The sequence below is a fragment of the Rhea americana genome, unplaced genomic scaffold (genome assembly GCF_003343005.1).
Source record: "Rhea americana isolate MKP2758 unplaced genomic scaffold, rheAme1 scaffold_297, whole genome shotgun sequence".
NCBI classification, from domain to species: domain Eukaryota; kingdom Metazoa; phylum Chordata; class Aves; order Rheiformes; family Rheidae; genus Rhea; species Rhea americana.
The window spans coordinates 756,768-777,521 of record NW_028186420.1 but is presented as its reverse complement, the minus strand read 5'-3'; the positions used below and the strand labels follow the sequence as shown (position 1 = coordinate 777,521).

Below are 20,754 nucleotides of genomic sequence, written 5' to 3'. Positions count from 1 at the left end.
GGCGGCGTGGCGGCGGCGGCGGCAGCCCGTGCGCGAGGTGCTCTTCTTCCCGTCGCGCGTCACCTGCACTGAGGCGCTGCTGGCCGAGGTGGCAGCCCCCGGCGCCTGCCGCTGCCCGCTGCCCCGCGGCGACTGCCCCCTCAGCCGCCTCCTGCGCCGCCTCCTCTCGGCCCGCCGCTCCCTCGAGATCTGCCTCTTCGCCTTCTCCAGCCCGCAGCTGGGCCGCGCCGTCCAGCTGCTCCACCGCCGTGGCGTCCGTGTCCGCGTCGTTACCGACGCGCAGTACATGGCCCTCAACGGCTCCCAGATCGGCCTCCTCCGGCGCGCCGGTGAGGCATGGGGCTGGCAGCCCAGGGAGCAGGGCGAGGGGGCCCCGTCGGGAAGGGGGAGCGGTCAGCGCAGCTGGTTGCCTGACAGGAGGGTCGGCATGYGGCCCCTCATGGCCGCTTGGGCGCTGCACAGCCCTCTCTGTAGGTGCTTGGGGGGCTCCTGTTGGTTAAAACTGACTGCTTGACTGATGCCTTTAGCTTCATTTCCCAGCATATTGTTGGTGTGCGTTTTTAAGACATGAAGTTACCTTCTAGAATAGTTSAAGGAGTCAGGGAAGAGTTGTCACAGCGTTGGGCTGTACTTCTGAAGAGGAGACACTGGAAAGGTTTTTATGTCTTTATAGGGATCCCAGTACGTCATGACCAGGAAAACGGTTTCATGCATCACAAATTTGCTATTGTGGACAAGAGGATGCTCATCACAGGCTCCCTCAACTGGACCACTCAAGCTATCCAGCACAACCGGGAGAATGTACTGATAGTGGAAGATGCAGAGTATGTGAAGCCTTTTTTGGCTGAGTTTGAAAGGATTTGGGAAGAATACAATCCCATCAACTATACATTTTTTTCCAAAGAAAGTAAGTGATTAAACTGCTTCCCAGAGCTGGAAGAGTACTTAACAGGTGGCATTCATGGATTTTATTATTATGTATAGATATCAATGTATGACCTGTTTGGCTGTAATTTAGCTGCTCTGCAGAAGTGAAGTGCTTTCTACCTGAGATGTTACAGATCCATTGCATACTAAATGAATCACTCAACTGTTTGCTAAGCTATTTTGTGAGGATAGCTATGATAGAACTGTATTGATAGAGTTCAGAAATTGAAGCAGTCTCAGTACTATGCCTAGGAAAAAACAAGGTAATGTTTACATGGTGTTTCATATCAGAACAGTGAAACAGACAGTTATCACCTTGTGATACTGCAGAATGGAATTTTACACCAATGGTTCCTCTGCACCAGTAACTCTAAAAGAGTTAAGAGGACTGTGAAGAAAGGTCAAATTTATGTAGAGATTAAGCAATTTGTTACCTTTTTTTGTTAGCATTAATTGTTGGAAGTTTGTAAATGGAATTTCGTGGAAAATATGAAGGTAGATGTTAAATATCCACATTGAATATTAATTACTATTGAAAAAAGATTTGTTCTTTCTTTCATTTAAGATTAGTAAAGTCCCAGGATAAAAGAGACAGAATGCCTACTAAGACCAGCTCATCTGCTTATGAGCAAGTGTAGGGAAGTTTCTGGAAAGCAATGAGGTAAATTTCTTCAGGAGCAGTCAGTATTGTCTTAAAAGCTGTGGTTAGGTTACTGATCTTCAGAAAGGCACTGTGAAGGAAAGCCCAATCCATACAAGTGCGAGGATATAGTTTCCTCATCTGATTCAGTGAKCTCAGGAATGCTTGAAGGTAGCAGGAGGATGGGGGACAGACGACAAATGAATAGGATATAATAGGCAAGATCATCTCCCTGGATAGCAGTGGAAGTTCAGAATGTTTGGACAGCTATGTTTCTGTCCGAAAGACATCTGCTACAACAGTTAGGCAATGTGTTTTTCTGAGTAAGTATATTTTCTTTTGGGGTTGACCATCTTTTCACTTACTATTTTGTCTTTAGAGTAAAGTTAATATGATTATTTTTAGTCAGACTATTTCACTGTTGTACGTTTATGTAAGCTTCAGTTCACATTGCATTTAAGAACTTTGTTGTCATGGTACTGGTAATTAACCAAGGGCCCCTTTTTGGGAACATGTTACTGTATCTTTGCCAGCAGAGGGAGCATAACATTAWACATGTCTTTGTGCATGAGAGAAAGCTGATGCAGAAATGTTGTATTGACTGTGATGTTTTAAGGTCATGGGAGAAGGAATTTGTAAGGGAGAAGTATTATCTTTTTTAGACTACTGATACAGTTCGAAAGCAATGGACAAATTTGGCCATCCAAATTTGGAGCATTATTTTTTTTCTTTTTACATCTGTATTAGTTGGGCTAGTAAGAGATAAAATAACTTCCTACAAATTTGGCCAGTCTAAATATATTACAGAAATAACTTCTTTGGGGTTGAAGARTCTCTGCCTTTACATTTTAAGGTAGAACAAAGATGGGTGTAAATTTAATGAGAATTTTGAAACTCCTAAATAYTCAAGTGTCTCTGTAAGAATTACTTTAGACTGAATATAAAATTACTTTAAGTGCTCAAAATCTCTCTAAAAAGTCTTACCATTGTGTTACCACAATTACTTAATACTGTAATGCTGTGGTTAGCCCTATTAAATACGCCATTCTCACAGAAAAGCTCAATAGCATCTTAAGTTTTCTGTACTTAAGACAGTCCTTGTAGATTGGTAGTTTCAAAGGTTCAAATCATTTAAAAGTCCATTGGATCCTTATGCTTAGGTGTTACTTGGGATGCAGAGAGTAATTGCAACAGATTATAGGTTTGCTCGGTTCTGTTAGAGAAAGTTGGCATGGGTTTAGAGAGGGGGGAAATGCCTATCTCGCTATTATCTATACCTAGCAATTATAGAAGAAGCWGAGAAAGTTCATTCCCTAGTAAATCCACTACAGCAGCATTAGCTTTACACTACTTTAAACATTTTACTGCTCTTAAAAGGGAGGTGAGATGTGCTACTCATTGCATTTTCTTTCTTAAATATGACTATAGAAGCAAAGAGCTAATTCAGTTTCAGGCTCTGTCCTCTGCTACTTTCTTTCTGTATTAATGTCCTTTTTGAAACAAACACCTCACTACACAGCATGCAAAGGGTGGTGCAAAAATAGTTTATTACGATATAGTTTATGTAAAGTTAGGTAATTATATTTACAAAATAAAAATGATCAGCTACATCCACGGGAACCTAGCATGTCACACAAGATTTTGTATGGAATAAATATTGTGACAAAACTTGACGTTTCTATTACAGTGAACAGTTGATCAGGAACAGTGGCTCTTAAAAAAGCACTGAAATAAAATGGAGTGGAAGGGAGAGGGGAAGGAGAAAAGATCCCACACATTTAGAAACAGGAGCCTCAAACGCACACTCCCCTCTRCAGAGAGAAATTAATCAAGTTTGACACATCATTTCCTGGATGAATATGGTTCTGTGGAAACCTCTCCTTAAGACACGCCATTCAGACCTACACATTGATGGGTTTTTAGAACAACTGTGGTTCCTCTTTCTCCTTACCACCCTGTTGTAATCGTTTCTGAATTTGATCCATGTTTTTTTTCCAGCAGCAGTGTAGCTGTAGTAATCCACAACTGCACTGAGATTTCTGYGCTTTCTGTACTGTCATTGTTGCCACTCAGTCAAATTACAGATTAGAGATGGAGGGCTTGCCTCTACTGCATCACCACAGGACCTGGAAAATTTACCTTGTMGTTTACTCTGGCTTTTGCATTCTTATTACTTGCAAATTGTTTTTTGTCATTTCCGTAAGGAGTGGAAGAGGGCAGAGGCTCTTGTAATACAAGYGGTAGAGCATGGTGTGTGTACGTTTTAATTCATAACAAATCTCCTTCAGTTACGGTTCAGTCATTGGTGAACAGTGTGCACAAAACAGAACTAAGGGGAGCCTTCAGTTCTGATTAGGTTGATGGAGGAAGACTGACTTATTAGTACCTGGATGTCCAGTGTGACTTCTGTTATCACCCAAAGACATACAAAGTTTCCTTCTCTGTCCCCAGAACTTTTTATCCCTTCAAAAAATGATTCTTTAAAATCTCAAGACATCCCAGAACGCCAGGTCCCGGGAAGGTGAATATGGGTCAAAGACTAAGCATTCTTACCTATTTCCTACTTACCATAGTCTTTAGTATTTTACAACATACTTTGCTCTCTCTAGTTTAGAACAAAGAGTCAGTTTTCTTGTCACATCCAGCACACAATCATTGTGTGAAGAAAGCAGGAAGAATGAGAAAATAATTGGTTGTAATTGCACTAATTATTTACTAGTTCATGGCCAGCTGGATTAGTTTGGTTGGTACCAACTTGACTGGCTAATCAGGTTTCTGCTAGTAAATCCCACAYGCTTGGTTTCTTTTAGTAGTCTCAAAATGTAGGCTGAGCCAGGGAAAACCACCAGAGCTGACACAGCTGTGTTGTTTTCAGCCTGCATGTTCCCTGGTCATGCAACAGTACTTTTGCATCCTCTGGAAAGAAATATAGTTGTATTACAGTGGTAGGATCACAAAAGTTCAACTCAGTAGTAACTACATTGTATTGAAAGTTATATTTAAACAGTTACTTACATAATGTAAGTTACAGTAAACTTCCATGCTGTTGTACAATATGTATCTGCACAGCTGGGAGCTAGGTCTGGAGTTCCCTTGTGAAGTCCAGGTAGCCTTACAGAGTATCTTCAATGATGATTCACAAGTGCGTTACACCATCACACACTAGGTTTTGAGATCTGGGGACCTTAGTTCACTCACTGCAACAGTCCTAAGTTACTGTGCAAGGATAGTTTATATGCTCTAGCACAAAGTAGTTACTACTTCTCTCTATATATAGATAACAGTTTGCACACTCATGGTGTTAATGCCACTATCAAATACAAGATTACTGAATTCTCTGGAAAAGAAAAAAAGTTTATAGAGCAGTAGGGTTACAGTTCTCAAACAGACTGTACACATTCTTTGGACAGGTATTTTCAAAACTAAAGGTGTAAGTCAGCAGAAAATTTTTGAAAAGATATTTATAACAGTCATCAAAAACAAATATTCTATCAGGAAAGATAGGGCAGGTTCAACATATTACACTCAGCGCTCCTCTTCCAACCCCCAAACAGGACGTCTATCGAAATAAGATATAAAAATCAAAAACACAGTCACAAAAGAGAACCCTCCACTAATTTCTGAGTAATAAATATTTACATTGCGTGCTTTGGATACTATACAGGCTTTAAATTATTTTTTTTAAAGAGAAGAATAACAAAGCTTTTTAAAAAATGGAAAAAATTACAGAGGAAAGGCAAGCTACACTGAGCGTGCATGTGCTTAAGTGTTCACAACAAACTAAGTACTGTATATGAACCACAAAAAATGCAAAAGAGTAGTGGAATCCAATCAAGTATATAGTGTTACAAAAGTGACACATTTTTACAATGCTGGGAGGAGCTGCTTAAATGCATTCCAGTCAACTTCTATTACAGAAGGAAAAATTAGCTTTTTTCTGGCTTGCAGATTAGCACACAAGTTTAATTTTGAAGCAAATGAATAAATTTGCTGCTGCTTTTATATGTGAGCAAAGAAAAGGTCACATTTAAAAAGGACTTGGTCTGTTTTAGGGAGAGAGGGTGCAATTGGTAAGAAAATTTTATGCAAAAAAAATTAGAAGCAATTAGCAGATGTATATGGCTGTAGCTTTGTTGCACTTGGGTTTTCATAAACCTCACATCTCAGTACTACTACTACTAAATGTAGAGCAGTGTAAAATGCAGCAGCTTGCATTTACGTTACTCAGTGTGCGTATACTGTGCCCTCTAAGAGCATTTGAAGCAGAACACCTAGTAGAAGGACTTGCCTCATTCTGTACAGCAGGTACCTGGCCCACATCAAAAGGAGTGGCAACCGGCAGCTTGTGCTGCTGTGTCACAGAAACGTGCGATGGGAGATGTAGCTGGAATTTAAAAGCCTCTAGCTTGCTTTCCCTCTGTTCCTTCCTTCCTCCCCATAGCTTTCCCCAGTCTTCACACACTTTCTAATGTAAAGAGTCACTGATTTCTCTTATCTTGAAAAATGGATGAGGCCTGGAGCAGGAAGAAGAAATTGGATAACTAAAGACCATTGCTATCAGCGGAAAAGTTTCCCAGCTGGCTTTTTCTTTTTTTCTTTTTCCTTTTTTTTTCTTTTTTTTAAGCACCTCTCTCACTCTCTCTGTCTGCAGGTTCTGGCTCTGTTTACTGGTGCTGGTGGTTCTCTTTCATTCTTTAATGTCAAGGCAGGTCATGTACTGCCTCATGCTTTGGAGAAGTGCTCTGACAGTTGCCACACTGCATGGAATGAAACCTGGAATCCAGCCTGCAATAGTCTATAACAAAGCCATGTTCATTCCACCGCATCTTTCCTTCTCAGAAGTCTTTTCTGTGCCCTCCAGAACTGGTAGTACTGCAGTACATGTTTATACACATCCGGAGGAGTGCTGCTCCAAAGCGTGACATAGCTGCTAAAGACACTGAGAGGGGCCTTGCCTTCTGTACAGCAGGGCTGGGTTTTCTGTTTTGCTTTCTTTTTAAAAGAAGCCTAACCCTGCTCTTGATGGCTGCTCTTAACRGCTGCTCTTAACAGGGACAGTATAGTAGCCCATCACCATGTTCATAAAAGACCCCTTGGCTTAGTGATAAGTATTTTTAAGACAGAAAAATTAAGSAATAAAATTAATTGTTTTGACTTGTCAGACATTGCTAAAACCATGATAATAGTCACCAGAAGATGGTCCCCACCCATTCCTCCATACACTGTGTGTATGTGTTTCCTCTGCAGTTGTTCTCATTCCTTGTAACACGTTTTGGCTGTAGCTGTTGTTGGTGCCATTTTTTTTCTCAGTGAACTTGTCTGTCTACTTAGCTTTTATCAGTGGTTTAAAGGTCCAGAGAAGTTCACCAATAGGCATTAATTAATAGTTCCCTAATGGCAAAATTTTGACTAGCTGAGCACACAGTGTCTGATTCTGTTTATACAGGAGTTTTAGCAAACTTCAATTCAGATTCTTTTACAGATGATTCAGGGAGCCTGTTAAGATGGAGGTTATCAGCAGACTGGCATTTTCTTTATGATAAGAAGATAAACTACGATGAAAGAAAGGAAGTTAAAAAAATCTAGCATCAGCCTTGTTTATGCCACATCTCCTGTCAGATTCTCATCTGAGAGTCAAAATACTGTGTGCATTTCCTCAAGTGAAGAATTGACCCAAGTGGCCCAGAACTTTTATATGACCTTTTGCTTAGCATATGTGTGTATATATAGAGAGAGGAAGAGAAAAGCTATACAAGTGTTCTCTTCTTTGCAAGTTTTCTTGGGTGTTTTTTTTCATGTTCTTAAACCTTGGTATGTTTTTATATATGTACAAACAAGACTAAATCCTCATAGCCTCTCTTCACAGGGCAATTTTGAGGCAGAGCACAAACAGAAAGGCTTTCTAACCCATGCCCTGGAACTTCCATTGCTTCAGAACCAACGTGCTTTACACAGCTTGCTATCCATTGCATTTTAATTGCACCTTCTTCTGCCTTCCTGCACTAAAACATCTAAATGATTCTACTTGCTATACACTGCAGTATTTTTTGCCAATGCTCACCCATATTTTTATTTTTGTATCAATGTATTTACATGTGGCAAGACAAAAGMTGAGGATGTAATTTTCTGGAGCACATGGCCTAGTATGCATGGCTTAAAGCTCCTGGGAGCTCTACTTTGGCAGCCTGCAACCAGCCAAGCTCTGGRTCACATCAGCCTGTTTCCATTATCTGTGTAGCAACACCAAATGTGCCCTCCACTTATCAAACCCATTCTCTACATTAGGAAATAAGGATCAAAGCAGGATCAAAGGGCAAAGAAAGCAAGGTGCTGTCACTCACTAAGCTCAACATCTAGTCCTAGAATAAGCTGCAAGAGAAGACKTCTTGTATGGCAGAAAAAAAAATCTCCTTGGAGAGTCTCAAGAGGCTTGGTGGCATGAACCTGTACTACAAAGGGCCTCAACCTGTCTCCTCTATACCACCAGCATGCAATTGCAAATAGAAGACAACCTTTAGTCTTCATGCTTAAAGTAAGTGCTCCTGAGCAAATGAGATATAAGCAAAGAAAAGCAAGATGTTCTAGAGGATGTGAGAAAGGTCAGAGTCCACCTGTAGAGAAGGAGCCCAGGACACATTCTGATCAGTTGACTTAAGAGGCTGAAGTCCCACCCTACTTGACAGAGCAGGAGGAGGAAGAAGACCCTACTTGGATGCTCATTCACTGGATCCATCATTGTCTTGTAAGGGAAGAGAAATGACACTACTTGAGCCCTAATTTTYGTCATAACTCTGTGGCCCAACGCCTTTGCCAGGAGAAGCAGGGCATGAAAGCTACCAGAGAGCAGAGCACAACAGTCAAACCTGGATCAATGAGAAAGGAAATATAATATGAAAACTATCTCTGTTCAGAGCTGGGCAGATATAGGTAAGTTTGGAAGGGAGCACACTAGGCATACGGGACATGTGACTGTCTCCTGTCACATGTAGAAAAGGCATACATGATATATGAACTACAGTGGGTTTGTTCACCCAAGCAATATTCAGAACCTTTTTAAAAGCCTGGGTGACAGCACTGACATCTCTGCTGGTCCTGCAAGCTGTGCTGCTTGGCAGATTCTAATGTCCCTGACTTAATTCAAAGACAACATTGCCTTTACCTGGTTGTACATCCCATTGAAGTTCATGTTCCCAGCTGCTGCTGGAACTGGGACCCAAACGTACATCCTTGGCTCAATCGTGAGGAGAAGAATCAGACCTCTCACTGAAATACGTAAAGGCCCAAGATGCCAGAATAGAGAAAACCGATGCATGTGAGTAGTGACAGAGCTTCGGAATCTTCCATGAGTCACCTCTTAAGCAGAACACACAAATTGGAGATGGCTGAGAAAGTGGGAAGGATACAAGTAGGAAGAGTCTGTCTAGTCCATCTCAGCTGTAAGGGAAGCAGGATCCCATGCCGTGGCTGCAGAAAGCCATTACTAAGCATTACCAAAATTACATATCAGTAACAGTCTATGCTTTAAAAGGTCATCAGATGATAAAAGAAGATCGGCATGGTGAGCTCCATCCACATCCACAGGTTAGCTCTAATTTGACAGGTTCCACTTTGCGGATTGCTAACTTGGAAGCCCTTCATACAGGTGCGAAGCTGGGGACAAACAGCTTCTGCCTGCTGACTGTACCCCAACAGGCTATGTTCCGCCATGCAAGACAGGAGGGAATAAGGCAGCCGTTGGCCTCATCACGGATCAGAGGATGGAGGATAAAGGAMAGCTGGTCAGCACCCATTGTCGCCTAGCCTGGCACGAAGAAAGTGCCTGTCTCCAGGCCCTTGGCTACTACCAGTTCCAGAGCTGGTAGCGAGAACTTCTCAAGTACTGGCCTGCAGCACTTCTGTCTCTCTCTCTCTCTCTCAGCCACTGCCCAAAGCACCATGCCTACTTAAGGATCTCAAATTAGCCATGAAAACGCACAGATCTGCCTGAATGCCACTGYCTGCTTAAACCACATTTGAAGCACCTGAAAGGCAAGAGGAAGCTTAGCTTTACACAAAAGCTAGGGCATATTTTTAAAAGCACAGTCTGATGTATTGTGGGTCGCTTGGTGGCTAAATTAGGTTGGACTCTGAATGTGTTGGAACGGTATCTCAATGCTGCTCTTGGCCAGGGTGAGCAGTGTTTGTGTTCAGCAGCAGGCAGGCATTCTCTTTGAGCAGTGAGGCAAGACCCTGGCTCTTCACAGGGGCAAAGCATATTGAAATGTTCTTGCTAACCCAGGATTAAGCCATGGTACCCATGCAGTCCTACTGCTGCAAAGCAGAGTCTGCAGATCCTCCAGAAAGATAGCCAGTATTAGGCTGTCCATGTGCTACATCTATTGCTACCCATTCTCTCAATTCACTTTTAATTGGTATCAGTTTATTGGCCTCACACTGCTAAATTGTATGTTTTAAATAAGAAAACTGTTACGACTGAGAAGGTCTGAAGCACATACAAGTTTTCAGATTTTTATTTCAGGAAAAGATTAAAGAATTAAAATATAGGAGCTGCCCTGCTGACAAGAAGAGTTGAGTTCAAGAAGCTGATAAAAAAAGGAGCATTATATGCATTGAGCACTGTGCATTTTCAGTCAGTATTGATTCTACTTTCTACTCTACTTTCCTTCTTTGACTAGGAAAAGGGAGTTTCACATGCGCACAGACCCTAGGATACACAGGACTCAAGGAGAGGGGGAGAGTAACAGCAAAAAAATTGCTGGGCTTGATCAAACAGAGGCAAGAAAATGACCTGACGACTCAGTCCCAGAAACACGCATCTCAGACCTGGGCACCAGCGAGAAGGGCGACAAAGACATGGCCAATGGGGCAGACCTGTTGCGCGTGAGTAACTGCAACTCCCTAACCACAACCATCTGGAAAGACACCAAAGYGCGCTGGGCTTCGGTAACACCTACATTCAGGATACGGCACTGTCATGGGGCAGGAGAGTCATTTCTTCCGTCCCCCAGCGAGATGTCAGTGTTGTACCTCCCCGCTGCTTACACAGGTACTGACTTGCACTCTCTGACACTTTCCCACAGGCCCCCCCCCCACCTTGTAGGTGCAAGTAATGCAGTAAAGATCAACGGTTAGATTAGGCTCCTGGTGTGCTCTGAGCACTGGGTCTCTTGACAGCAGTAAGAGCTAGGTAYGGCCTATACCACCCCGGCCCTGCTTTTATACCAAAACAGTTGGTACGACAGAGCTAGCTTATTAATAGGCTACTGAGCCTTAATACTGACACTTAGTGTAATGGTTTACAGTAAAGGAAGGATTCTCCTACAAGCGCTGAAGAGGGGAAAAAAAAATCCCTTCCTCTCCCTCTCAGAGTCTCTGAAGCGTCTCACAAAGCAGGAAAAGGAGCTGCGGAGGTGAGAGGTGGCGGCGAGGGACCGCCACCGCGGAGCTCAGTCTCGTCAGGAGCGCCAAGACGAACAACAGCAAGGACAATCGTAAGGAACGAGAGACAAACGGTGCTGGTGCTGTGCTGCCTCAAGCTGGGAGGTGCGCGTGTTGAAGCGGAGCGGGGAGAACTAGTCTTTCTTCAAGTCCCTGGATTCAAAAAGCTTCAGGCGTTCTTGCACAGTCAGGCCTTCCTTCAGACTCTGGGAGAGACAAAAGAAAGAYGGCATCGGACACTGCAGGGCGGGAGCGGACAGGGCTACGGCAGTGGGGGTCTGGCACACAGAAATGGTGCGATGCTCAGGCAAAGGAAATGTGGGCAGCAGGAGAATGGCCTCCGCGACGCAGAGATTAGTGGGACATGCTAGAGAAAACACACAGTTATGGAATGCTGTTACTGGTGAAATCACGCCTAGAGAAAGGGTGAGATTGCAAATTAATCAGGTGAAGTATCGGAAATGAATGAGAGGCACACAATACTGAAAGCATGATTAGCTCGACTTGGGAAATGATCCCTGGAGCCCGCAGTGTAATTATGGCTGGGGCAATTTCAGTGGAACGCTAGGATTTCAGGGGTACCAGGTAGTCCAGCTTGGTTCTGCTACGATAAATCACTGCACTGCGAAGAAGGAGCTGTACACTGGTCCTCCCCGTCTGCTTGCATGATTGTATCGTTGATTGAATGCATGTATATGTTGGGTGGTCCTGACTCTAGTCAATGGTCATGCTTTGCCCAAACCAGCCCTGAAAACTGTATTTTATTGCCAGTGACAATCCCACCCTTTCTCTAACCCCAGCCTGGGGTATTTCCCAAGCCAAAGCTGCTGATTGCACAGGGTTAGACAGAGGACTCTCAACAAAATGCTTGCTTCAGGTTCTAGCAGGATCCGATGTCTGATGCAGTTCAGACACTGCATCCAGATTTCAAGGCATGATAGCCAGCTATGAAACAGAAAATTCCATCCTGCTAGTCCTCAGCATTTGCATCTATGAAAACTACTGTCACCTACACCAAAGGATCTGGGGAAACAGCTACATGACTGGCAGAAACACAAAAGCAAATAGCTTGCCAGCTCTAAGACAGCTTTAACCTGAAACTAACCCAAGGAGATGCACAAGATCAAAGACAGCCATTCCTCCTCCCTGCAGCCCCAAAGATGTGGCGTAAGAGCTACAGGGGATCAGGGCACCAGACAGTGAATGTTCTTGGCTTGCTGCTGCTGCAGGAGGTGCAGACATCTCCCTCCCCAGCAGACAGGCCTGCAGGGCAGAGGCAAGGTCTCCCTCTAACGCACTGTAAAAGCTTTCGTTGCTGGGATACATCTGCTCTGAGACAGAAGCAGGCATCCGCCAGAGTGCCAAAAGGGCCAAATTATCTCACAGATAATTCTGCTGCATGCAAGCTGATCCCTTAAATCACTCTGCAACTCAAACAGTATTTGCTTTACAGACCAATGCATGGCTGCTTCAAGAGGCACAGATCTGCATGCAAAGACCCTTCTATTAATTGATACCAATGTCCCTTTTTTTTGTTTTTACTTCCTTGAYTGTGGTGTCAGAGGACTGTATGATCACAGAAGCAGTTCAGACTCTTGGGCCAGGTTTTAATGTGTGGTTGTCAGGGCAGGACTTGGTGTGCATAAACTTGCCGTGAGGTTGTGCAGGTTCCCACAATCCTGAGCTCCTTAAAATGTTTCTCCTCCCACAGATCTAGAAATCCAGAACAGCTTTGGGAAACAGCATGGAAATAAAAGCACTAAAATGGATTGTTTTTAACTTACAAATGATGCATTTTTTTCTTTTCAGCTGACAGCAGAGAAACTCTGGAGATTGAAATATCTGAGTATGTATTTTCTAAAGGAAGTTAACTTTGGGCCTGTTAAATTAGCAGCAACCCATGCGTTCCAGTCTATACATTAAATTTACTATTATTTGGAACAAGACGACATAAACCATTAGACTGTTCTGCCTAATGGTAACAATTCCAGCAAAGTCACCCCTTAGGGAGTTTCTCAATCATTTGAGTTACTGAYGAAGAGGGGCTGATGAAGGCAGACTAATGTAAGGTAAAATCCTGTGAAAAARGGGATCCTCCATCAGACTTCCCCCAGCTCTCAAGCTAACTCCCTATCACCTTTTTTGGGATCTTGCCTATCTTTTCTTTCCCCTCCCTCTGCAGGTAGTCTCATTTCAGTCTTCACCATGGGCCAACAACATTTACTATTGCCTCTGGTTACTCAAGATATTTGTATTGTGAGAATTAGCCCCTTTTCTCATCAGCTCCCTCCTTCTGCTGGATGAGCTCTGAAGCCTCCAGCCAACATGTGGGATGGAGGTGCAGTGCCAAGTGATGAAGAGCAGTGGAGGGAACACCAGGGAGCTGGAGAAAGCCTGGAGAGCAGAAGGAAGAGGTTACTCAGCAAGGAGGACTCTTCTCCTCTGGCATGGATCAACCTAAAGAAGCAGCAATTACAGGCAAGGGAAATTCAGGACATCCTCTCTGCAGCTGAGACCTGGGCACTGTTTTACAAGCTATGGGCCTTCGTGGGAAACGTGTGTGTGGTGTGGGTGCTACTGGTCTCATCTAACGTACCCTCTGCTCTCTTCTGAGGAGGAAATGCTCATAGGCATCACYGATCCTCTCCTCTGTCTGGCTAACACCACAAAGGCTGTTTTTCCTACAAGGCCTGCATGTTGCTAACGTTTAGTCTGAGGCATGCACAGTCATTCAAACATGCACACCCAGTGTTCCACACTCCCGACACAGCAAACGGCAAAACGCGCCCCACCGTGTCCAAGTCCTGTCTGTGATGGTTAGCTGTGTCGGTGAGGGTGGGAGGAGTGGGAAGACGAGAAAGCCATATTCCCCAGGGAAGAGCCAGAGAGGCTGCATTTTATATGGATCTTGGGTCTGCTCTCTTCTCCCCTCCCACTCCCTGATCCCCAGTAAAATCATTAACAGTAAATAAACCAGTCAGTCAATAGGAGAAGAAGGGCTCTCATTTGCCACGGAGGTGTGAGCAGTGCATGCAAAAGTGGGCCGCTCCAGTGGGCAGCTGCGTCGTTTGGTGGGTGCTGGTTTGTTTACCTACGTGGCAGGGAACCTGGACTCGGGTTCATTTCAGTTATCCCATGAGACCTGCTCAATAACGGACTGTTGAAGGAAAGAGCAAAATAAAGAAAGAACAAAACAAGAAGCTCATAAATCCTAAATGCATTGGTGCTCACGCAGCCCTGCCCGGCACCCCCCTCCCCATGGCAGCGACAGAGCAGGCAGCGTGCCCCACAGCAGAGCACATGCTTGCTCTCCTCCTTCCCCCCCACAAGGAYGGGAGACCATGAGGACTGAGCTGAAGTGGTGACGGGAAACCAAACATCAGATCTGGCACAGCAAGTCTGCAAAGCCAGGCCTGCGCTGCACCCTTAAATAAGCAGAGAGACTCTGTATTTACTTGGTGCAGCCTGGACCCCGCAGGCTGATGAACTACCGCTTGCAGAGCTCGGGTGATGATCGTTTCCCCAGCGTGGGCACAGAGCGAGAAGCCTTTGCCTGCTGGGCTTTTCGCTCTGCCYGAATCCCAGCCACTTCAAACACCAGCATGAGACACCCAATATCCAGTGGTGAGAGGCAAAGCAAATTTTGCCCATGCTGATCTCCTTTCTGACTGAACTATGTTTAATGATGCCTTCTGGGCGGCTTTATTTGCCCCTCTTCTTCCTGTGGTCCCACAGAAACAACGAGTGCGTAACATGATGAAATTCTGGCAGTCGGCAGCCCAAGCACAGACGAGCCTGGCACAGCGTTACTGGGCTTTGGGACCAACAGCACGTACAGAATGGCTGGAGAACCACACACACACAGGGCCATCTGTGCCGTGTTAACACACAGGAAAAGTGTGTGTTAAATATGCTCAGCACCAAGGCACTTTTATTCCATATAAAGACCTAAAAGCTTGCAGTGCTGAGCACTAAAATCTAGAATGATGTGCACATTTCCACCTTTTGACACCATCTAAATTCCAACTAAAAATGGGGGAGCAAATACTGCGAGAATCCTCCTGTGAAAGACCAAAAACCAGGGTGAACAGCATACTTTTTTTCAAGTGGGGAGCAACTTCACACCTAAATTTCRGCAGATACAGTAACACCTGCCCTACAAGGTGCCATGGAGGCGGGGGCCRTGCTCGGTGCACAGCAAGCCATTTCTTGTTCGAAAGCTATTTTTTTCTCTCAAGTGCCATCCAGGCTAGCGTTACTGAGGCAGAAATTCTGTTTTCTTCCCCCTACCAAGTTCTTCTTCAATCTGCTCCATGGTTTCCCCAGGAACTCCCRCTGGAGAGCAACATTGGGCATTTACAGCGTACAAGGAAAGATGTGAACTTACCTTTGACCTGATATTCCTTAGTTGTCGGCTAACACTGGATCTGTCTTTCTTCAAGAAATCAGGGTTGCTTTTTGATTTCATAATATCTGGGGAGAATTAAAAGAGACAGCATTAGCCTGGTGCCCACAGGCTTCCTGTAAGGAACAAGGCTGGGGACTTCTCTGCCTTCGCAGCCTGGGCAAACGCCCCCAATGAACCTGACTCAAGCMGCACTGCCCTAAGGACAGAGGAGACTCTCCAGGGCCTCTGCTCCTTCATACTAAATGCAGCATGAGGCTTTCATSATGCACAATGACAGAAGGCTACTGAAGACCACAAGCTTCCCATCCTCCGGCTGGAAGGAGGAACTGCCATGGGGAGGGCAGTTCAGGCCCATTTGYTCCTTGCCATCTCTGGCGAGATGGTCTGCAAGGAGCAGAGGCAGGAAGCGGTATGAAATGGCAAAAAAGCACCGTACAAAGTCCTACACCTGGACCCACTAGTGCACAAGAGCTTGTGCTGCAGGATGCATGTGTTAGATCAGAAAACCAAGATTGCTTAGAGCAGCTGGAGAAGGACTGACCATATCCCGATACAGTGGTGTTCACAGGGGATTTCTCTCCCTGAGCTTCTGTGGCTGCTTTCAGCTGCTCTTTCAACCTGCTGATATCACAGTCTGCCTTGGCCTTCACAATGCTCAGCTCTGTGTAGATGTCTTTGTACTTGTCACTGGCGTATTTCTTATCCTGGCAAAGGAACAAGAACAACCCGACAGAGTAAGACACACAATCGGAGCCAAGGGGTTTATGAACGTGTTGAAGAGAAGCTTGGCAAAAGCTGCCGGAAGAAGGACAGCGCATTGGAGCAATGCCCTGCTCACCTAGCACTTTTTTTTCCTCCCTACTCTGCACTTTACAGTTACAGGAGCTGGCTGCTGACGGCAGGGATAAATTCCAGTTGTCCTGCTGAACGCTCAGCTGGGGGCAATCCACATATTTTAYGCATGCTCTTGAAGCCGCATCTAACAGCAACACAAGACTTACTTAAGTTATGCAGAAAGCTCTGATTTCTCCAACTAGCATGCAATRCTGCCCATGCATGCTAGTCCATTTGTTACAAGATTACTTGTTTGTGGGTTTTAATTTTAGTTAAGACATTGAAGAGAACTAGAATTCCTAGAACTGGCCTTGGCAAACAGGCTGTCGAGAGCAAACCATATCTGATGTGAGGAGGCTGAGCAAATCTGCAACACTGAATATTTTTGCCATTTCAAATCTGATCTGATGTGATAGGAAACCAGGAGAAAACACTGAAGGTGATGTTTTCCCACAGGAAGGGAGAAGGGGTAAATCCTGGACTGATTCAGTAGTGGAATGCTTTATCAATGACACCAAAATGGGTACTGAATTCAATTGGGGGGAAAAAAAATTAAATGTTTCAAATCTTGGGGTAAGTTAGCTGAATTCTAAGCGCACACGCACAGGAGGAGCGCACAGCCCTTACGAGCATTCACAGGAACAGGCCTGTCCCAGACATTACCCTCAGCGCTGTCTGCAACTCGTCTTTGAGAGAGCTGATCTCCTGCTTCAGGTACTGGATTTCCGATTCTTTGACCCGCAGTAGGACCTGTAGGAACAACAGCGGTGACATTTTCCACCAGAGCACGCGCAGAGCTGGCYGGAGAAGGCCACCAGCTGGGCCTGGTGACAGCCAGGCAAGGGCTGCGTGTTCGTGCCCCTGTTTGCTCCCTGCCCACACTTGCAAAAAGTGGCTCATTCACACGTCTTTTAGTTCACACGAGAAAGTTACTCCTGGATCCTGCGGCAACTGCAAGGCACGCTCGCCTGTGCTCGGATCGYCACTGTGCTTCCTGCACGTCCCTTGCTGTCTGTCAGTCCCCACTGCTTTGTATGCATTGAACCCCGAGGGACGAGCAGGAGACGGAGAAGGGGATGGTGGCTTTTCTGGCCTGAAGTGCCAAGAGCTCCTGCCTCCACTGCACCCCTTTGACGCGTGGCGCAGACCGCGCAGCCCTCGCCTGCCCCGTGGACGTGCTGCGGGGTGGCCTGCAGGCTCCTCGCGCGCTCGAACGCAGCCCCTGCGGCCCAGCAGCGCTACGGGAGGGCAGAAAACTTACCTCTAACTCGTAGGCATCCTTGCCCTGCGTGAGAGGCGATCCAGCAGCCTCTCCCCCGCCCTCCCCAGTCAGTAACGTCCGCAGTCGCGTGATCTCCGCAGCCAGGCGGTTATTCAGCTCCTGGGAAGAGGAGAGAGCCACGGTGGGAACGGAGCAAACGTGGCAGCGGCTCAGGCCAGAGGCTGCGACAGCAGCTTCTCTCCAGCTTTCTGGGGTGCCCAGAGCTGCAAGGGGACCTTTCATCCTGTTGGCTTCGCAAACCCACCCTCCTCGCGAGACAGTGCCACAAGGACACGGGAACGGGCGCCTTACCTGGTTGTGGGCGTTGAGCTCCTGGTTCTCCCGCTGGCACTGCCGGAGGGCCTGCCTCTCAGCCTCCAGCGCCTGCGCCAGGTGGGCGTTCTCCAAACACTTCTGGGAATACTGCTCCGAAAGGACCTCCAGCTCCCGCTGCACCGACTGCAGCTCCTCCCTGCAAAGGACCCAGCGGCCATGCTCTACCCTCGCCGCACACGCGGCCTCGCCTCTGCAGCGCCCCGCAGCCTCCCCAGCAACCCGGCAGGCTCTTCCCAGGGACACAAATCACAAAGTGCCTSGGATGGCGAAGGAATTGCACCCTCCCTTTAGGAAGAACCTCAAGCCCAGAGTCAGCTAAGCCTCCCCTTGCACTCAAGTGCCCTGTGGCACTCAAGGGYCGGGGCACCAAAGGAGGCAGGAGGCCTTTCCCCGGGAAGTTAACTGCCTGGCTTTCTTCAAATAGCCAAAACCAGAACAGAAATCTATCACGTTTGCTCTGAGCCTCCACAAAAGGATGCGTCTGCACACCCACTTTTGCCATATATAGAGGCAGCAATGGTGAAGCCGCTGGGCTCTTTTTTCCAGCTCCAGTAGGAGGTCAGCCTTGCCACTGAGCGCAAAGTGCTTTTGCCTGGTTTAGCGATATTCGCTTCGACAATCCTCATGTTACAGCTGCCTGGAAAGCAGCAATGTCTTGGCGCATCTGCTACGTCTGGTGACAGCAAGGCAGCAGGATTTCAGTGGTCCAGGGACACTTATGTGGATGGGCACAGCTGGGTCACTACAGAGGGAAGAGATTCCCCTACGATGATGGATCTGATTCTAACCTATTGCTAAAACCAAAGAGGAGAAAGAGGTCTCCCACAAGCGTAACCTCCCTGCAAGGAACAGAGACAGACRGACAGCAAGAGCTCATCTTACAGGTATTGCCTCCGGAGGGCTTCGATATCGGCATTGACGCTGCTGATCTGGGAGCGCTGGGACTTCTCCAGCTCCCGCTCCAGCTCCTCCCGGTGGGCGTTCTTCATGGCCTCGATGGCTGCACGGGGCGCAAGAGGATTAGCAYTTCAGGAGGAGGTGACACAGTCACCACTCAGTCCAAAGGACTTGTTTTTTTGGAGATGGGGATTATTTTTTTGTTTAAGGGAACAAAAAAGTGAGTCATCCCAGCGAGCCATCCTTCTGTCTCACAATTGCTTCATTATGTTCCACTGGCCATAAGGCGGCCAAAAGGCTTCTGCAAATCCTGCTTTTTAATAAAGTCCAAACAATTGTCCGATTCACATGTTGCTTCCTGAATTATGGGCCTGCTAATGCAGAGACCCTGGGTTCCAGCACTTGAAAACTCCCAGTGGTACTGAAGAATGAATTCATTGTGGAATCAGCAATAAATTAACCACAGGAATGACTAACGCCTTTCTTAGAACAGAAAACTGATCAAACTGTGTTACAGCCAAGGAGAGGCATACCCGGCCCAGAGGCGAGCCAGGAGATGGTCCTCCATCCAAAATGTGTGTTCATTATCCTGTCCTCCTCATCCCACCTCATCCCGGGCTCCTCCAAACCTCCAAACCACCCTTGTGCGGCTGTCAACACGGACCYACCCCGCGGGGTCCCTCTGGTGTGTCCCCATACCTGAAATGGTGGCAGCAGTTTCTTCTGCCAGCAGGCGGTCTTTCTCCTCGCGCAGCTTCTCCAGCTCCCGCTGGTGCTGCCGCTGCAGGTCCTCTATCTTCTTCTGGTGCGTCTCCTCCATGGCTGCAAAGCCCCTTTCACATGTTGCCTGCAAAAGGGACAAGGAGATGAGGTTGGCCCAGGCTCACCGCGGTGGAGAGCCCAGCAGGAGCCATGTGTTGAGTGCGCTGGGCTTTCATTAGATCACCAGCGCTTTAAAAACAACTTGTGTGTCCTCTCTGCTGTCTTCTGCCACTCTTGCTTTCCAGGCCCAACCACCTCTGTGGTGGCACGCAGACAGCTCRCAACAGCAACATTGCCTTAATTCACAACTGAGTGTCACCTCGAAAGCTGTATGGGAAATTATCTGCTAATTTTGTTACTARAAGTGAATTTAGGCCAGGACATAGGGCCGCTCTACTGGGAACAGTGCCGTGGGGATTCCTGAATCCGAGGCTGCTGCTTCTGCATTGATGGGGGTCCAACCACAACCCTCCAAACGCAACCCCTTTTCCATAGGCGCCTGTGGGGTGGGAGCGGAAACCCATGATCCTCATCGCTGGGTCTCCAGCCACCCGCGCGGCCCCCTGAGCTCCCCGGGGCAGGTGTCRGACCCAGGAGGGGATTTGGGCTTTTCTTTCACTTCTGAAGGAGGTGCCCAGCTGCACGATACTCCCCAGATGAAGCCACCAGCTCTACAAGGAGAAGCCGCGTACTCGGCACTCCTGCTGCGGCAAGCCCGTTTCCATTTTGGCCGCCAGCCCGGCCGCCCCGCCAAGCTCGTCAGGCATCGCAGGTGGAAACAGGGCTGCAGAGACGAGGCAGGAGAGCAAACTGGGGGGAGCTGCAGCTCGGTAAGCTGCAGACGCGCTCGCCCGGAGGCAAGCGGGACACGGTGCGAGCGGGACTCGAGACGCGGCGCGGTCGCATGCGCCGCGCCGGCGGGGACGTGCACAGGGAACCGAGCAGCCGGACGGCTGGGTGCAAACCTGCAGCAAGTCACAGCRTCAGACTTCCTCTTTTTTTAACGTCTGAGACTGGCATTACTCAACTTTCCCAGTTCCAGTGGATTTCTTCTTGATTCACACTAGARTTTTCAAAGGGAAGTGAGGACTGTCACCTAGGGAGTCACTGGGACTCCAGGCAAAATTTAAGGGGGACAAATTCACTCCCCCAGCAACATAAGTGCYTGTGACCACCACGTGCCGACCTATATTAACTAACACTCCTCAGCATTACCAGTTCGTTGCCTAATGCAATGTAACATGTGTCGTT

The 20,754-nt window shown here is 46.8% G+C and overlaps 2 protein-coding genes across 3 annotated transcripts in view; one reads left to right on the top strand and one right to left on the bottom strand.

Moving 5' to 3' along the window:
• Positions 1 to 7: 7 nt before the first annotated feature.
• PLD6 (phospholipase D family member 6) lies at positions 8 to 2,430 on the top strand (the record flags this gene model as incomplete). The annotated part of the gene is made up of 2 exons (XM_085309387.1): positions 8 to 329; positions 674 to 2,430. Coding segments are annotated over 2 exons (564 nt in total), but the record flags the coding sequence as incomplete, so codon positions are not given.
• A 665-nt stretch (positions 2,431 to 3,095) lies between these two features.
• MPRIP (myosin phosphatase Rho interacting protein) overlaps positions 3,096 to 20,754 on the bottom strand; it is a 93,983-nt gene continuing 76,324 nt past the window's right edge. For both annotated transcript variants that reach the window (XM_085309385.1, XM_085309384.1), the window contains 8 exons: positions 19,441 to 19,588; positions 18,727 to 18,844; positions 17,821 to 17,980; positions 17,509 to 17,628; positions 16,911 to 16,997; positions 15,955 to 16,117; positions 15,393 to 15,478; positions 3,096 to 11,211 (listed from right to left, as the gene is read on the bottom strand). In XM_085309385.1, the coding sequence (XP_085165511.1) occupies positions 11,140 to 11,211; positions 15,393 to 15,478; positions 15,955 to 16,117; positions 16,911 to 16,997; positions 17,509 to 17,628; positions 17,821 to 17,980; positions 18,727 to 18,844; positions 19,441 to 19,588 (954 nt within the window). In that variant the 3' untranslated portion in view covers positions 3,096 to 11,139. The remainder of the gene's footprint in view (positions 11,212 to 15,392; positions 15,479 to 15,954; positions 16,118 to 16,910; positions 16,998 to 17,508; positions 17,629 to 17,820; positions 17,981 to 18,726; positions 18,845 to 19,440; positions 19,589 to 20,754) is intronic.